Source organism: Siphateles boraxobius, unplaced genomic scaffold, assembly GCF_051911475.1.
Source record: "Siphateles boraxobius isolate OS27281-9 unplaced genomic scaffold, OSU_SipBor_1 22, whole genome shotgun sequence".
Classification (NCBI taxonomy): Eukaryota; Metazoa; Chordata; class Actinopteri; order Cypriniformes; family Leuciscidae; genus Siphateles; species Siphateles boraxobius.
In genome coordinates, this window is record NW_027508833.1 from 27,138,158 (window position 1) to 27,153,570 (window position 15,413).

Consider the following 15,413-nt stretch of genomic DNA (forward strand, 5'->3'; position numbering starts at 1 on the left):
TTGTATTTTTTTTTTGGTCTTCTCGTTCTATTATTGTCTTGTTTGTTGATTACTGTGTGTTATTTGTGTATTGACTGCAGCATGGGTGATGGCCCAAGACAAATTTCCCCCTGTGGGACAATAAAGTTACCTTACCTTACCTTGTGGAGCAGTATTTATGGATCACCGAGAAATGGGGATGACATACTGAGCAGTGAAAAATAAATCCATAAAATTAAACAATCGCAGTAGAGAAAGACGACCTGAGGAAGGATATAATCTGGGGGCTGTCGGGGCTGGATTCTGATGAATCTTTCTTTTGTTCTTGTTTGCATTGCAAGTGGGGGTGGTGATAATTATCTAGAATTCTTTAGTGGTCTCATTTCTTGCTGTTCTTTAACGTCTGCCTTCACACTCTCTACGTTTTATCTTTCTTTCTTTTTCTTCTGAACGTGCAATTACAGAGACTTCTTGACTCTTTCTCTCTCTATTGTGAGCTTTCTGAGCCGGAGCATGAGTGCAAAGCGCAAAGCTGTCTTCGTTTCAGCTGAACAGAGGAGGGATGAAATCTGTTTTAAACAGTTTCAGAAAGTAGCCTAATTGTCTCTCCCACGTTCCAATCGTTCTCTCTCTCTTTCTCCTTCTGTACTTTAGGATTGAACTTTCCATGCATTTCTCTTCCATTCGCAGACTGAGGGAAACTTGGAAAGCGAGGACCTTGTCGAAGACCAAATATACCAGTTATGCAGATCACAAATCAGACTTTGTTGCTTATAATTCATTTCTTTTGTGTTTTCTGCTCTGCATAAATCTGTCAAACATCAAAAAAAATCTCTTTTCAAACCCACTGTTTATTGTCATCAAAGTCACAAAGATATTTATGTAGCAAAATTTAAAACTACAATTTTTTTTCTGTTTAACAAAAATAGACATGTTTCTTCCTAAGGCTTTACATTTGCACAAAAGGAAAACAATTAAACATGTATTTTTATATAACACTCCCACTTTCAAATATCACAGTCGCACACATACTCATACGTGCACGCTACAATAAATAAAACAATACAAATTTACTATAGAGTGACATTCAGATATAAATTACTCTGTAAAAATGATTTAAAAATACAAAAAATGTATATGTATATTTACATTGACAAAGAACAGCATTGTAAAACTCAAAATGAAAATAGGGAAAGAAAACGTTTCATTGTTTTGCAAGTATTTTTTTTCATGTATCTTGTGGCCAGTGTTCCCACACAGAGAACGTTAATTAAATCCACATGACAGCAATGCAGGCACTTGCACAATATTTCCACACATAATTTTCAGAGGCAAGATAGAAAAAGAGACTGTTTACGCTGCCACAATTTAATCTAACATTTTTAAGTCCTATTTGATTTTACACTCAAATATTTAATTTATCTCCTTTGTTTGTACCCTTTGGTTTACTACACATTTCCCTTCAGTTCTCTGCTGAAATGAGCTTCTTAATTTCAGATAACTTCATATAAAATTCAGTCTATAGAGGTTTCATTTTAAATAAGTAATAAAATAAAATAAAATAAAGGCACCGTAAGAACAGGTCTGCCAATTGCTTTGGGACTTCATATCTAAACCCTGAAGATACAATACATGCTACAAAAAAATCGAAGCCACATGCCATTGAGTTCCACTAAAACATCAGCTAGAAAATATTGTTTCTTATTCTGTTTTTGAAAAACTTACAATGTTATCTTCTGTTTTCTCACACTTGACCATGTTACTTAGTTGAAATCAAAGCAACAGCACTTAATCACTAAACCATAAGAGACAAATTAGACCACGATAAGTAATAAGTCCAACGGATTCTCTTTGAATGTTGGCTAACTAGCAGCTCTCGTGGATTGCAGCTTTACAGTAGTTTGACTTCAAAATGGATCGGAGAATGAAAGAATGAAAGAGGAAGAAAGTGAGAGAAAAGAGAAAGAAATAAAGAAGGAAAGAAAGATTTTTTTTTTTAAAAAGACTCTCTTTTGCTACTTAAATCTCTTTTGCTACAGTTATATCTTGAATTCTTTTTGAGTTGAGAAATGCAGAGCCTGGTATCCCGCTGTCTTTTCTACTTTCATTCTTCTCTCTCCTTCCAGAGTTGAAGCTCTACCTTTGTGATTGTTCATCTCTATAGCAACAGGGGACCTCAGTCTGTAGGTCTGGCTTCGACTTCCCCATCCTTTACGATTTCCTTAGCTCTCCCAATCTTTCCATTTTCCTGCTGATGCCTGGAGTCGTTCGGGGAACTGCGCTTCATGAGTCGATTGATTATGTCACTGCAGGTCTTCCGGTACTGGTGCCGCAGAAGAGAGTAGACGAAGGGGTCGCATGCAGCTTTGCTGTAAGCCAGACTCTTACACAGCACGCCCCAAAATGGATTAAATGGCTCTGTCATAAACAGCTCCACGATCCTAAAGACATGACACAGATATGAGCAAGATATGGTGCTAAGTCCAGGGATCTGATATTTTACTCTGTTTACCGCATTTTCAATATTTTTTAAATTTTTGAAGAGGTAATGAATGCAGAACAATTTCTGTTTTCAGTGTGATTATGTGAGGGATAATTTGTGACCTGAAGGACACTAGCGGTTGCTCTTAAAAATTGCTTTTGACAGGGGCTTTGAGGAAGAAAACCTGCAGCAAGAGTCAGGGTTACACAAGACAGTTCATCCTTTCATGTTCTCAGAGCTCAGCGAGGTTATGTAACATGCCAAGACAGGAGGCCCTTCTTCATTCAGTCAGGTGGACATGGATGACCAGTGACATTAGTACTAGAACTACAGGCTTCACACTTCAGAACTTGTAGGATGTTGTGGGGGAAACTCATTTATATATATTTATTAGGGCTGTCAAAATTAATGCATTAATGCTTTTGACACATTTTTTCAGTTTAAAGCGTTAAAAATATTTACCGCAATTAACGCAGCATCCGCTTTTTCCCGGTCATTCTTTTGCTAGCGTTACATTATATGATTGTTGTAAACTTCTTCCTTCTTCAGTGTAGAAAAACTCAGAAGCGAAAACCAGGAGACTTATTTAAGCAGGTTTCTTTATTTGCTGTAGTCTGCTTGGTCCAAAATCTTACCCAAGTCAAGTCAAGTCTAACCAAGGGAACTTTACATTGTAGTTTATATACATTTCAAGGGGGAGGGATTACATTGTGATGAACAAAGCATGTAAATGAGCTGAAACATGAGAACAGAACGGTCCAGGACTTCTCGCACTGAGATAAGAACTCCAAGACAAATGGTCTCAGTAATAAAATAGCAGGTGTTCAAACTTGCTCAGCATGACTCTTCACCCGGTAAAACAATGAGAACAGGAAAAGCCTAGCCTTCTCGTACTGAAATGGGACAGTCAGGAATATCCCGCTGGGAACCCCTACCGTTTGCAGAGATTTCCTGGTCTCATCATTTATAAACTTTCTCAATATAAAATACTACTTTATTGGAAATCTAAATTAAACATTTAAATAAAATTTGTAATCCTACATGATCACGCTCTTATTCCTGCAAATGCTTTTAAACCATTCAAGCGCGTCAAGACAAGTCTTAAATGAGTTAAATGTACTCTTAAATGAACTTAAAGAGTTGCGATAAAATGGGATCCGCGTCACAGGTCCTAAAGTGACAGGAGCCTAATAAACCTGCTGCTGTCTGTCATTAAGGATAACCAAAGAAAAAAAGAAAACCACTCGCTGCTTTTGACAGAATAACTTTGGTAGTTTTAATAAGGATTAATCTGTATTTAATTTATAATTTATGCAGTGAAGGCTGTGAAGTGTTTAATACCTTTTATTCAATTTCTGTACCCTACCTGTTAGACATACCCTCAAATTTTAAAAGCAGTGTTTACAAGGTTATATGGGTCAAAAACAACGAAAACAACAACTTTTTGTGCATTTTGGCAAGGCAAGTAAAAATCTGAACTGGTCTTACTGGGCCAATAGAAAAAACTTTGCCCTGATATATTGAAGGGCAGGTAAATGTGACATTTATTATAATGGTTTGATGTGAAAGTGTTTTAAGTTCACTAAAATTAAATGTTACATTTTTCAAAGCCTAATAAATGTTAAAATGTATAGCTTTCATAAAATATGCAATTAATTAATCATTTTTTAATCGATTGAAAGCACAAATATATATATATGTATATATATATATATATATATATATATATATATATATATATATATATATATATATATATATTGATATTCGATTATTTTATATGTAACAATTATTTTTCATTTATATTGTGATGCAACATATTTAATTATTATGTTACTGCTTTTAATTTAAATGACTTTTTCACTTTTGCTCTAAACACATATTGTTCCTCATACAAGAATTAATATCATAAAGGTGAAAAATATTAAGGAATGTCCAGAAACAAACTGTACAAATTTTTTTTTTTACAAATTCCCCAGTCGACCTTAAACAATACAAAGTGTCATCCATTTTTTGAGTATTAAATCAAGAATGCAGTTAATTACATTCAAAGATCTCAGCCTGGCCAACACATTAAAACAATAATAAGAGCATGACTGCACAGATGCTGAGTCTCTAGGAGCCCAGGGAAGAAAAGCAGCTGCCTCACCTGGTGATGACATAAGGGGTGAAACAGACGACGAAGGTTCCGATGAAGGTACTAATTTTGCGGGTGGCTCTCTGTCTCCTCCTTTTTTGCTCCTCCAGACAGCGCTGACGAACACTGAACAAAAGATTAGACCTCCATTTAGATGATTTCTCTCACTGTATTATGCTTTTTCTTAGAGGTCGACCGATAGTGGATTTTACTGATACCGATATTTAGGTTTGACCATACATGCTAATAACTGATTATTCAACCAATATTTTTTTTAAATGGATACTGGATTAAAAACAAACATAACACTCCAAGTAAAACTGCTGAACTGAAATGTGCTAAATTAAATAAATATATAAATATTAATTTATTAAAATGAGAAGTTCTACAGAATGAACTCTACAGAAAATAATTTAAACATTAAAATATTACAGGTGAAATATGTATTTCTTTAGCTATAACATATGTAAATTTCATAGGTAACACTTTGCAAGTCCCATTTTTTAATTTATAGTTTTAAATTTTAAAATATAGATTGACTATATGCATTATGCAATATACAATATAAGTTTTTACTGCATGTATTATTTGAGCAATACCATTGTACCTCGATCATTCATGTTAGTTCATAGTACATTAACTAAGGCAATAACAGACAAAATAAAAATGTAATAAAAAATAAAAAACTCAATTTAAAATGTATTACTAAATTATATGTTTCTGTCGGCTGCATGCACATATCAGTGTTGAGAAAGCAATCAGTCACTAGCTTTAAATATGCAACTTCGGCGGCTAATGAATGCAAAAAGTGAAATAAGCTAATGGAAATAGATGACAACAATTGCGACATAAAAAAATTGGGTCAGGTTTGCGTGTTTTGTCACATGCTTAAATCGCTTGAGGTAGCCATGTTAGTCCTCTCAGCCTCGACGGCAAACATAGCCTACTGCTGTTCTTTCTCTACTAATGCAGCATCTAGTCAACAAATTAATTACTTTATAATGATATGGCAAAATGTAGCTACTTAAGTGTTTCGCTGTCGGTGTTTTAAATGAGCATCTGAAGTGTCAGCGCTCTCCGTGAAGCATGTTCTGTCTCCTCGCTGAGCGCAGCCTCACGTTTTAATGTAAACAACTCACCCAGTGATAGTTTTTATTTAGCCTTTAGAGGCCGCCCTCGCTCTGTATATTGCAAGCAGTCTCTACTCAAGGCTCTCGTGCTATGTAATAATGACAGCGCACACTTCTCATCCGGCAGCAATGGACCCAACCCGGAAAAACTATGGGTATGGATTTTTGCCACTCCACCAATCAACTATGGTACCGATATATCGTAGTGATGGGCAGATCGAGGCTTCGTGAAACACTGAAACAGTTGAATCAAATGTGCCATATTGTGCCGAGGCTTCGTAACAATCCGACACCCGTGACCCGTCTCCATGCTGATCCCTAGTGGTCAGAACAGTGTTTATGCAACAAAAACCCGGGCCACACATGCATGAAAACACCTTTTAAAATCTATTGATTTTTTTTTTTTTACTGAAAGTAAAATCTTTCAAATGCAATGATCTAATCATCTAATCATCTAATAAGATTATCATGTGTAAACGTGTTCTTTTATCAATTGTCAGGGTTTGTTTTGTTTGTCCTATGAATGGCTCAGCTAAACAGACAAATAAGACTATTAACTACCTCATTTTAATTATACTAATGTCTAATTAAAACGTCTACAAATGTATAAAACTGATCAGATATCAGGTTTAAACCCACAGACACTTGTTCATTGTTGCTCCTGATTCATGGGTTGACAGAGATCATCGCTCCCAGCGGTGAACCATTGAAATTTTGAAGTGTTTCGAAACAGTTGTGACGTAATGAAGCCTCGTTCACTGAAATCACGTGACTCTGGCAGTTCGATAAACGCTCTGAACCATTGATTCGGAACAAAAGATTCGTAAAGGCTTCGAAGCTTCATGAAGCAGTTTTGAAATTGCCATCACTAATATATGGGTAAAACCGATGAATAGAGGGTTTTCACTACACGTCATCAATCCGGAAGTCGGCCATTTTGGAGGCACTGAACATGAACAATGCCACTGAACTGAACGGACTTGCATATTTGGCTGATTATTGCTGCTGAAAAATGGTCGTGTATTGGTCTGTACTATTCGGTCGCACCGGGAAAAACATTTCGAGTTCTATAGACTGCCGAAAGTTAAAGAGAAGAGTGCAAAAAACGTATGAAAGAAGGCGTTTGTGGTTGAGAGAGGCACAGAATTATTAAATGAAGCGTTGACTATGGCTAAAATGTTGACGTAAAGTAGTTAACTATGGCTACATTCACACTGTCTGTCCAAATCCGATTATCTTTGTATCCGATTGAAATCTGATCTAAAATGATGTCCACACTGTGTATCGCAACTGTTCAGATCTGATTGTTCATGCAGCTCTTTGGCAATATGGCAATGACGTTGCGTTGATGGAGGGATTTGCATTTACAATAGAGGTGATATCTTATTTAAATTTTACAACATGGAAATGTGTAGCCGCCGCGCTAGACCACTGTGTCTTGAGCCTGCTATAGAACTGTAAGTTAGAAGGCTGGTATGCACAGCTTTTTTTCCGCACTCTTATCTCCGCCGGTTTCAAAAATAATAATTTTCTGCTTGTCCGGCACTTCGCAACAACACAGCCTTGTATCGGCAGCGACTTTCAGCATGTTCCCTATAACAACATCTGACGTTTACGTTTTCCGATTAGAGCGTTCAGACTGAAGCGGATTCCCTGATATGTGATTTGAATAGGATTTCAAACCACATATAGATGTAGCTTGAAACTGATTTCATGTGCTTTTTTTTGACTGACTATCTGAACGTAGCCTATGTCGGGATAAGAAATAGAAGGAAGAATAGCGTTAAGGGCTAGAGAAGCTAGCGCATTCGGATCATTACCACATATTAACTTTAGTTCGTCAAAATTCTGAGCTCTTTCCCGCTTACTAAGTCATTCTCTATATGATTTTGCAGCTTCCATGTGTTCTTTCCGTAGTTTTGACATCATAAATTAGTGTAACAAAGTGTTCAGTAGTACATTAACAGTGCAATCCATGCTGTTGTTTACATCCGAGTATCTCCAATATGGCAGTGCATCCAGGTAACTGACCAAATCGTGACGTAGGTGCAAACTCTCTATAGGTCGACCTCTATGCATGTGAGATGAGCACATTACACTGACTTTTATAGAGCTTCAAATAGACATTATTTAAAACTGTATTTATGGACCAGATGACATACATTCTTCACTACTGACAACATTAGGAACCTTCTGACAAAACTTTAAAGGGGTGGTTCGGAATTTTGGACATCGGGCCTCATTTACAAGTTAGCCTGTGTGTTATTTACCAGTGGAGTCAGTTTTCGAAAATGTTCACCCAGTCCTTCCAGTTGCATAGTTCGCCGGTGCTAGGCTAGCGCGAGTCAATGGTATTGGTTAGCCTACCATTAAAACAGTTTTAAAATAGTTTTATCCACTCCACAGTTCACCAAAAGCACATCAATTATAACGCCAGACTATCAATGTAAATGTCTGTTGAGAGAATAATGTTAGAAATCAAACTACTCAATGTAGTTTGACATATCAAAATATATTTCAATGATCGAATTACATTTACAGGAACTAGTTTCTCAGCAGCGGCGGAATTTTACTTTGCTCCGGGAGTAGTACTGCGCCGGAAAGTAAACACAACAGAATCGCACTACGTTACAGTCGGAACGTCAAGTAGCCTCGATTCTGAAACCTTCGATCGGAATTGAAAGAATTGGCAAAATGGTTATTCACTGTAGTTTTAATTGTACAAATAAACCATAAAGATGGTCAACAAAAAGTTTCTACAGATTTCCAGTAAGAGATCCAGAAAGGAACCAACTGTGGCTTCTTGCTGCTGGCTTGGATAAGGAGACACCGACAGAGACACTACTAAAAGCCCGAATTTGTAGCGATCATTTTACATCAGACGACTTTGTACAAAGTGATCGAAACGATAACAAGTCACTGAGTTGGAATGCAGTTCCAGCCGTCTTTCCAGATTCACCAACAGCTAACTGTTAACGTTACAGATGAACAGGTAATAACTTTTGTTAGGCTACTCTAACGTTAGCTAGCTAATGAACCTACTCTTTCATAACTGATAGATCGACACCGACAACATTAGTTGAGATAACGTTACAGTTCAATGCATTGTGGAGAATTCTTTCTCTTTCTGACCTTTTAGCATCCATCTCGATTAGTTCTTCGTCTGTGTATTCTGGCTGATACATGTAACGTTATGGTTCGTTGAATAACACACATTTCCTCATCTTCATCGTCTTCAAAGTCCGAAACATTGTCATGGCTTTCAAATGTGGCCATAATCATATGTCTTGTTGCTTTATTCTTGAAATAAACTCTGTTTCTGTAGTGTCGGTTGTCTAGGTAACTTAATATCACTCCACCGCTGCTGTAGACTATGCTGATAAATACAGGGAACAAAGTATAACTATTGCAATGCGATGAAAGGGTAGTTTGATTTCTAACATTATTCTCTCAACAGACATTTACATCGATAGTCTGGCGTTATAATTGATGTGCTTTTGGTGAACTGTGGAGTGGATAAAACTGTTTTAATGGTAGGCTAACCAATACCATTGACTCGCGCTAGCCTAGCACCAGCGAACTATGCAACTGGAAGGACTGGGTGAACATTTTCGAAAACTGACTCCACTGGTAAATAACACACAGGCTAACTTGTAAATGAGGCCCGATGTCCAAAATTCCGAACCACCCCTTTAAAGAGACATAACAGGAGTTTCCATAGAGAGAAGATGTTTGCCCAAGCTGTTTCAGTGAATCATTGAAATGTCAGATTGACTGTCACATCTGCAATGGATTATTTCACACTTGCTCGCGTGGTCAGTTTTGTTACACTGAAGTAAGGTGTGTTTTGTTGATTGCTATATCAGTCTATAAAAAGCTATTTTTTTATTTTATTTTTTTACATGAATCCCAAAAGAGCCAACAGCTGGCAGTCATTTCCTTTTCAATTTGCATGTGTGGAGTGCTCTGAATCTGATACATCCCCTGCCTGAACACCAGATGTGCTCATTACATGCGTTTTGTAGGACTATTGTAATTTGTCATCGTTGGTTAATAAGTTATTGTGGTCGACACATTGCCATTGAAAGTCATCTGGTGCTCAGGGCAATGAGATGATCTTCACTCTTTGACAAGCACAAAAGTCTCTTAATATCTATTTGCACAATCGAGAGGTGTGTTTACGTCAGCCACTAACTTTTTTCAGCCTCATTATTTGGTAGTTGAAAACAAACATGTGCCACATTTTAGGGGTGTAACGGTACACAAAACTGGTACCTCGGTTTTTACTTCACGGTTCGGTACTGCAAGGGGAGAGGAAACTAAACATAAAATTTCCTTTTTTTTATTAAACAGTGGTTTACTGAACAGATTGAGTCCCAGTCTTTAAATTAATTGAGTTAATTAAAAGTTTCTTTTTAAATCTCTGCAAATGCTGTAAACTATATAGGGGAGCCCTTACTTGCACATTACTGTAATATTAAAAGTTAACAACAGAGCCCAAACTATATGCCTATTCAGTTGCTATTTATTTTTTAGATATAATAATCCATTTAATTATATGTTTTTCTCAAATTGTTGAAATATAATCATTACACACTGGCTGTCATTTTCATGACAGATATTTTAAACATACATTAAATAATCAAGACATCACTAAGAGGTTAAGTAAAATATAATTAATAGCCTAGGCTAATACAGTGCATATATTTAGCGAAAGAGCTCATTTCTCTAGCTGACTAGATGGACACTGAATGACTTTCCTGAGGTAAACGTAACGCTACGTGGGATATTGTTTACAAGCTTTACTGATGTCTCTCCGCCATCGAAACACTGTGCGATTCAAGATTTAATGTTTCAGTAAGTTGTAGCTACTGTATCTTGCCTTCAGATGTTCATTCATGTTTATTAGAAAGAGATGATCGCGTTCACTCGGGCAACACACGCGCTGCTGCTTGAACTGAGGCACCTGTGATCTGTCACGCCACAGGAGCGTCAAACTGCATTTTTTTGTTTGAATTTCGTGATAAAATGGACATCTTTTGAAAAATTACACTTTGTTTCTTATCTAATGTAACAAAACGCGGAGCTTATTGCTATTATTGGTATAATGGTGGTGGTTTAAGGCGGTTAGGCTACAACGCTGTATTGGTCTTGTAGCCTACACTCGAAAACTCGCGGGAGGAATGTGTAACGTTACACCCCTAATTCTATTTAATCAAATATCAAGGGGGAAAAAAATTTGTTTTGTGACCAGGTAAAATGAGGTAAACCTGGGCTAAGGCTGGGCGTGGCAGCAGGGGTGAGTGCGTTCGGTACGCCATGAGAGTATCGCGATATGTAGCCTACCTTGGGTGGTGTATCGCAGTTTTTCGGTTCGGTTTTGATTAATATTACAATATTATGCCTTTTTCAAAGATCAATCCAATCGCAAATAAATCACAGGGCACGTATAAAGTGCCAGTTTTCAGATTTGTGACAGTTTTCAGTAGTTTCCCAGCAATTACAATGTTGATCAATAATGTTTTAAATTAATTATTTTTACTCTTTTTTTATTTTATTTTTTCATCATCATTATTATTATTATTATGATTTTTTTGTGTTGTTTGATTAAGTGGTATATCCAAAAGGTAAAATACACGTGTTCACGTAGTTTGAGTAATTATATATGATTCAGCAGGTTAAATTCCTGTGGACCAAAACCGTGGTGCTGAAACCCAGTATCTCTAAAGTGTTTTTCTGGGTTCTATCAAATTGTCTCTGGTTCTATTTAAAGGTGCTCTAAGCGATGTTTGGTGACGTCACTTCTTGTTAACATTCGAAGTATTGTCAAACAAAACGGAGGCTAGCTAGACCCTCCATCCTCCTCATCCGCACAATAACCCCCCAAATCCTTCTTGTTGGTTAATGGCTGGAACAGTTTGTTATGTTTCGTGGTATGGGTTAGCCCAGTTTGTTTTTGTTGCCGTTTTTGCAGCCTGGGGTGTCTGCAGAGACTGCGTTTTTTTACAGTGTGTTCAGGGGACAGGCAGCTAGCGGATAGTGAGGAGATGTTTGCTGTATGTGACAAAAAAATGTTTTGGCCTAAAAAAACGTGTGACATCGCTTAGAGCACCTTTAAACTTGAATACTGAAAATGTGATTTAATATCTATTTGTGCAAACACTTAAAATCAAAAGTGAAATTTATAGTATCAAAGTTCATGAATAGTACAAAAATGGACTATAAACGTACAAAAATGGCAACCATAAGAAAGGGGTATTCCCAGAATTCACTGTACAAACCATATTAGCTTTTTTTTTGGTAATTGGTTATGTACATGTTTGATTTTGTTGCATTTTATGTTATTTATTTAGTGTATAATGCTAAACACAATGCTTACTGACTTTATTTGTTGCATTGGACACTTTTAGTCCATAAATGGGCCATCACTAATATGCTTGTATCATTGTCATTGTATTTCTCCGATAAAGTTCTGGAAACCACCCCTGCCAGTTTATTTATTTATTGATCTCTTAACCGTAAAAATCAGACTATTCGCCCAGATTCTTACCTCGGGTGAATGTCCACTAGCAATAAGAGCGTTTGCATGGTGATCACGTCTATGCGCTTGCAGTGAAAGCGCGCTACTTTGAGCACTTTCAGGTACGTGACGCAGAGCACCACTGACACCAGCAGGAACGTGAGCGTGTGCAGCACAAGCGTGTAAATCGTGAACTGCGTCTTGGCATGGAGCGCCCTGCCGTTACAGAGCGTGCACGAAGCGTACAACTGATGGTAGCCCACCCATGAGAGGCACGCTGCAACCACCGAGAAGGACAAGGAGTGCACCCAGGCGTAAGCTAGAGCGAGCACAGCGTCCCGGTGTCGGATCCTGGAATGATAACTCAGAGGGAACACCACAGCTACCCACCGATCGATGCTGAGCGCAGCCATACTCAGCATGGAGTTGGTGGTCAGGAAAGTGTCCAGAAAACCGACCACTTGACAGAAAACGTGTCCTCCGGGATGTGCATTACTTAAAACCCCGAAAAGTGTCAGCGGCATGCTGGAGGCGGACAGAAGCAGGTCGCAGAACGTCAGGTTGAGTATAAACAACCCAGGAACCTGCTTGCGAATTTCGGCATTGTACAGAAAGCAGATCAGCACCAGCACGTTGGACAGCAGCGACACTACGATGATCACCACGAGTAGGAAAGAGAGCGCGAGCTCTGCGATGTGCATTGTGTTCCCCGCTCTTAAAGCCTCCAACTTTGAACCGCAACTCTAAGACAGTTCATGACGGGGAACTAAATTGTATCAGTACAACTTGTAGATCCCCGGACGTGATATCCAGCGGTGCACGGGTGGTCGATGCACGGCTCTGCATGACTCTGACCTCCGTTTATTCCTCGAAGAGTTGGCATAATCCATCCGAGCAGTTGGATCACGAAAGCTGTAGACTGGACATGTAATCGCGCAATCCCTCCCAACCCTTGATGAATGCCTCGCGCAATTGCGCAGTTAGGTTTTGCGCGCGCTTCTAATGCAGAATTCGCCCTTGAAGCAGCTTTATATGTCAAAATGTGCCCCCCCCCCCACCCATGCATACACTTTCACGAAATGCTCACACGTGACTAGCGTCAAAGAAATCGTCAGGGAATTGATATTGTGAGGGACTAAATTTAGAAAGGGTTTATATTTGTCGAAGGGAACTCTTTCACGTCACGATGAGACAAAAGCCCGAGTCTTGGGGTCCAATTTTAGATTCGCTCGCAGCCTCGCACACACAGCTTCATACTTATGACGCTCATCCTAAAATATCTAGAAGAACAGTCTCTTTTTATGTATTTTAGAAACACGATTTCTAGCTCGTTTAATTTCAATGTTTGAAACTTGGTGGTTTGTCGAAATATATATGTCTCAAACTTTGATATAACATTGCCTATAGGCTACTACGAATAAAATAAATTTAGAAATTCCTAAACTGTTTAAATTAGTGTCAAGTACACAAAACATGATGGGCAACAATTTAATTTTGGTAATGAAATACAGACATGCTCTTATTAAGATATGAATATCAGGCACATGTCTGTCTGAGTTTTTGTCCTCACCATTTAACATGATTGAGAGACACGCTGGAGATTTTCTGAAAGATTTTCTGAAAATTTTAAATTGTAATCTCTCATATTGATCAAACATTTGATTGTCAAACATTTTCTAGACTGTAAAAAAAAACTGATTAAGTGAGAGCAGCTCTTTTCAACAGCAAATGGAATCGCTAGAGGCAGACACAAAGAGAAATGGAGAGTGAAGGAGAGATTTGAGGTCTAGCACCTTGTGACTTCTAATCAAAGCTTTGGCAAAGTATTGATTTAAGCTACCTTGGGGAGAAATAGGATGTATTTATTGTTCAAGCCAAATCGTTTCCATTTTGTGTGCGCTTTAACAAAGAATCATGTTTCTGTTGAATTCTATTAAAGCTTACAATGTTTTGAGATTGATGTAATGTTTTAACCAACACACATTTATACTTGAAGGTTATATTGAGTTCAAAACGCATCACACACTGCACATTTTAGCATGTTTTTAAATGTCATCTCTTAATAATAATGAATTACAAGCCATGCTGTATGCATTTGGCTCTTGTTTGCTTGGCTGCAGGATATGTCAGAAGAATTCCCTCTCACTTTGTGTACATGAATTTGTATTTGAATTTGTGCATGTGCACGTGTCTGTGTGAGTGCAAGCGTGCGGTTGCATGTTGACATATAGGGCACCACTTTAATGTCACACCAAGAACTCAAAATGGACAAATCTTGTTTTTTATGGAATATTGCATTATATATTAAAAATGACTTCCCATCTTCTCTCTGATGACGTGTTTACTGGCACAAGGGCGGGACAACCTGTCACTCATATGAGATCACAGCAATAGCAAACCACCACCATCCAATGAATTCCCAGTGGACAAAATCAAGTCCTACTCTACATTTTTTCTTGTTCCAGATGCTGTTTTACTGGAATATATGTCACAATTGGGAAGAAAAGACTATCTCAAGACTTCTGTGTCAGGGGTAGAGGAGATGAGGTGAGGACTCAAGTGCAGAGGAATTAGGGCTTTAATGATAATAAAAAACAAAACACACAACAGAAACTACCCCGAGGGGGAGGACTTGACTTTGACTTGACCTTGACCTTGACTGAAGCACACAGCAGGGAAACACACAGTGTACATACGACGACAAACAGCACAGGACTGCAAACACAAGGAGAATAAACAGGGAGAACAAACAAAGGAGGTAACAAGGGAGGACAGGTGGGGCAAATTAATCAATCAGTTAACGAGGGAGGACAGGTTGGGCAAATTAATCAATAATCAGGTAAAAAGATGGGAGGGACTAGACAATCGACTGGAGAGCACATGGCACAAGTTAACATACATGAAAAGCCATGTGCTCACACCAAACATGACTTGAACAAGCACATGGCCAGTAAAACAAATCACAAGCCATGTGCTCACACAAAACGAGACATGAACACGCAGCCAATGAGAACACTCATAAACCACGTGTTCACACAAAACATGACAAAATGAAAGCACACAGCTAGTGAAAACACAAGCTGCGTGCTACACAGGACAAGACAAAACATTACATGAAAGTACATGAAACAAGGCACACAGACAATACAAAACAGGAGTGTCAGG

At 38.1% G+C, this 15,413-nt stretch overlaps 1 protein-coding gene across 1 annotated transcript; it reads right to left on the bottom strand.

The window, feature by feature from the left end:
• Positions 1-814: 814 nt before the first annotated feature.
• Positions 815-13,310, bottom strand: gpr26 (G protein-coupled receptor 26). The gene is made up of 3 exons (XM_077239396.1): positions 12,279-13,310; positions 4,611-4,724; positions 815-2,420 (listed from the first exon to the last, which is right to left on the bottom strand). The coding sequence occupies exons 1-3, from the start codon at positions 12,947-12,949 to the stop codon at positions 2,156-2,158; spliced, it is 1,050 nt and encodes a 349-aa protein (XP_077095511.1). The 5' UTR covers positions 12,950-13,310; the 3' UTR covers positions 815-2,155.
• Between the last annotated feature and the right edge of the window lie 2,103 nt (positions 13,311-15,413).

Excerpts from the sequence above, each read along its gene's own strand:
- gpr26 (XM_077239396.1), bottom strand. The coding sequence starts at position 12,949 with ATGCACATCGCAGAGCTCGCGCTCTCTTTCCTACTCGTGGTGATCATC. Across the intron at positions 4,725-12,278 it reads CTAGTGGACATTCACCCGAG|TGTTCGTCAGCGCTGTCTGG; the intron begins GTAAGAATCTGG and ends TCTTTTGTTCAG. Across the intron at positions 2,421-4,610 it reads ACCCCTTATGTCATCACCAG|GATCGTGGAGCTGTTTATGA; the intron begins GTGAGGCAGCTG and ends TCATGTCTTTAG.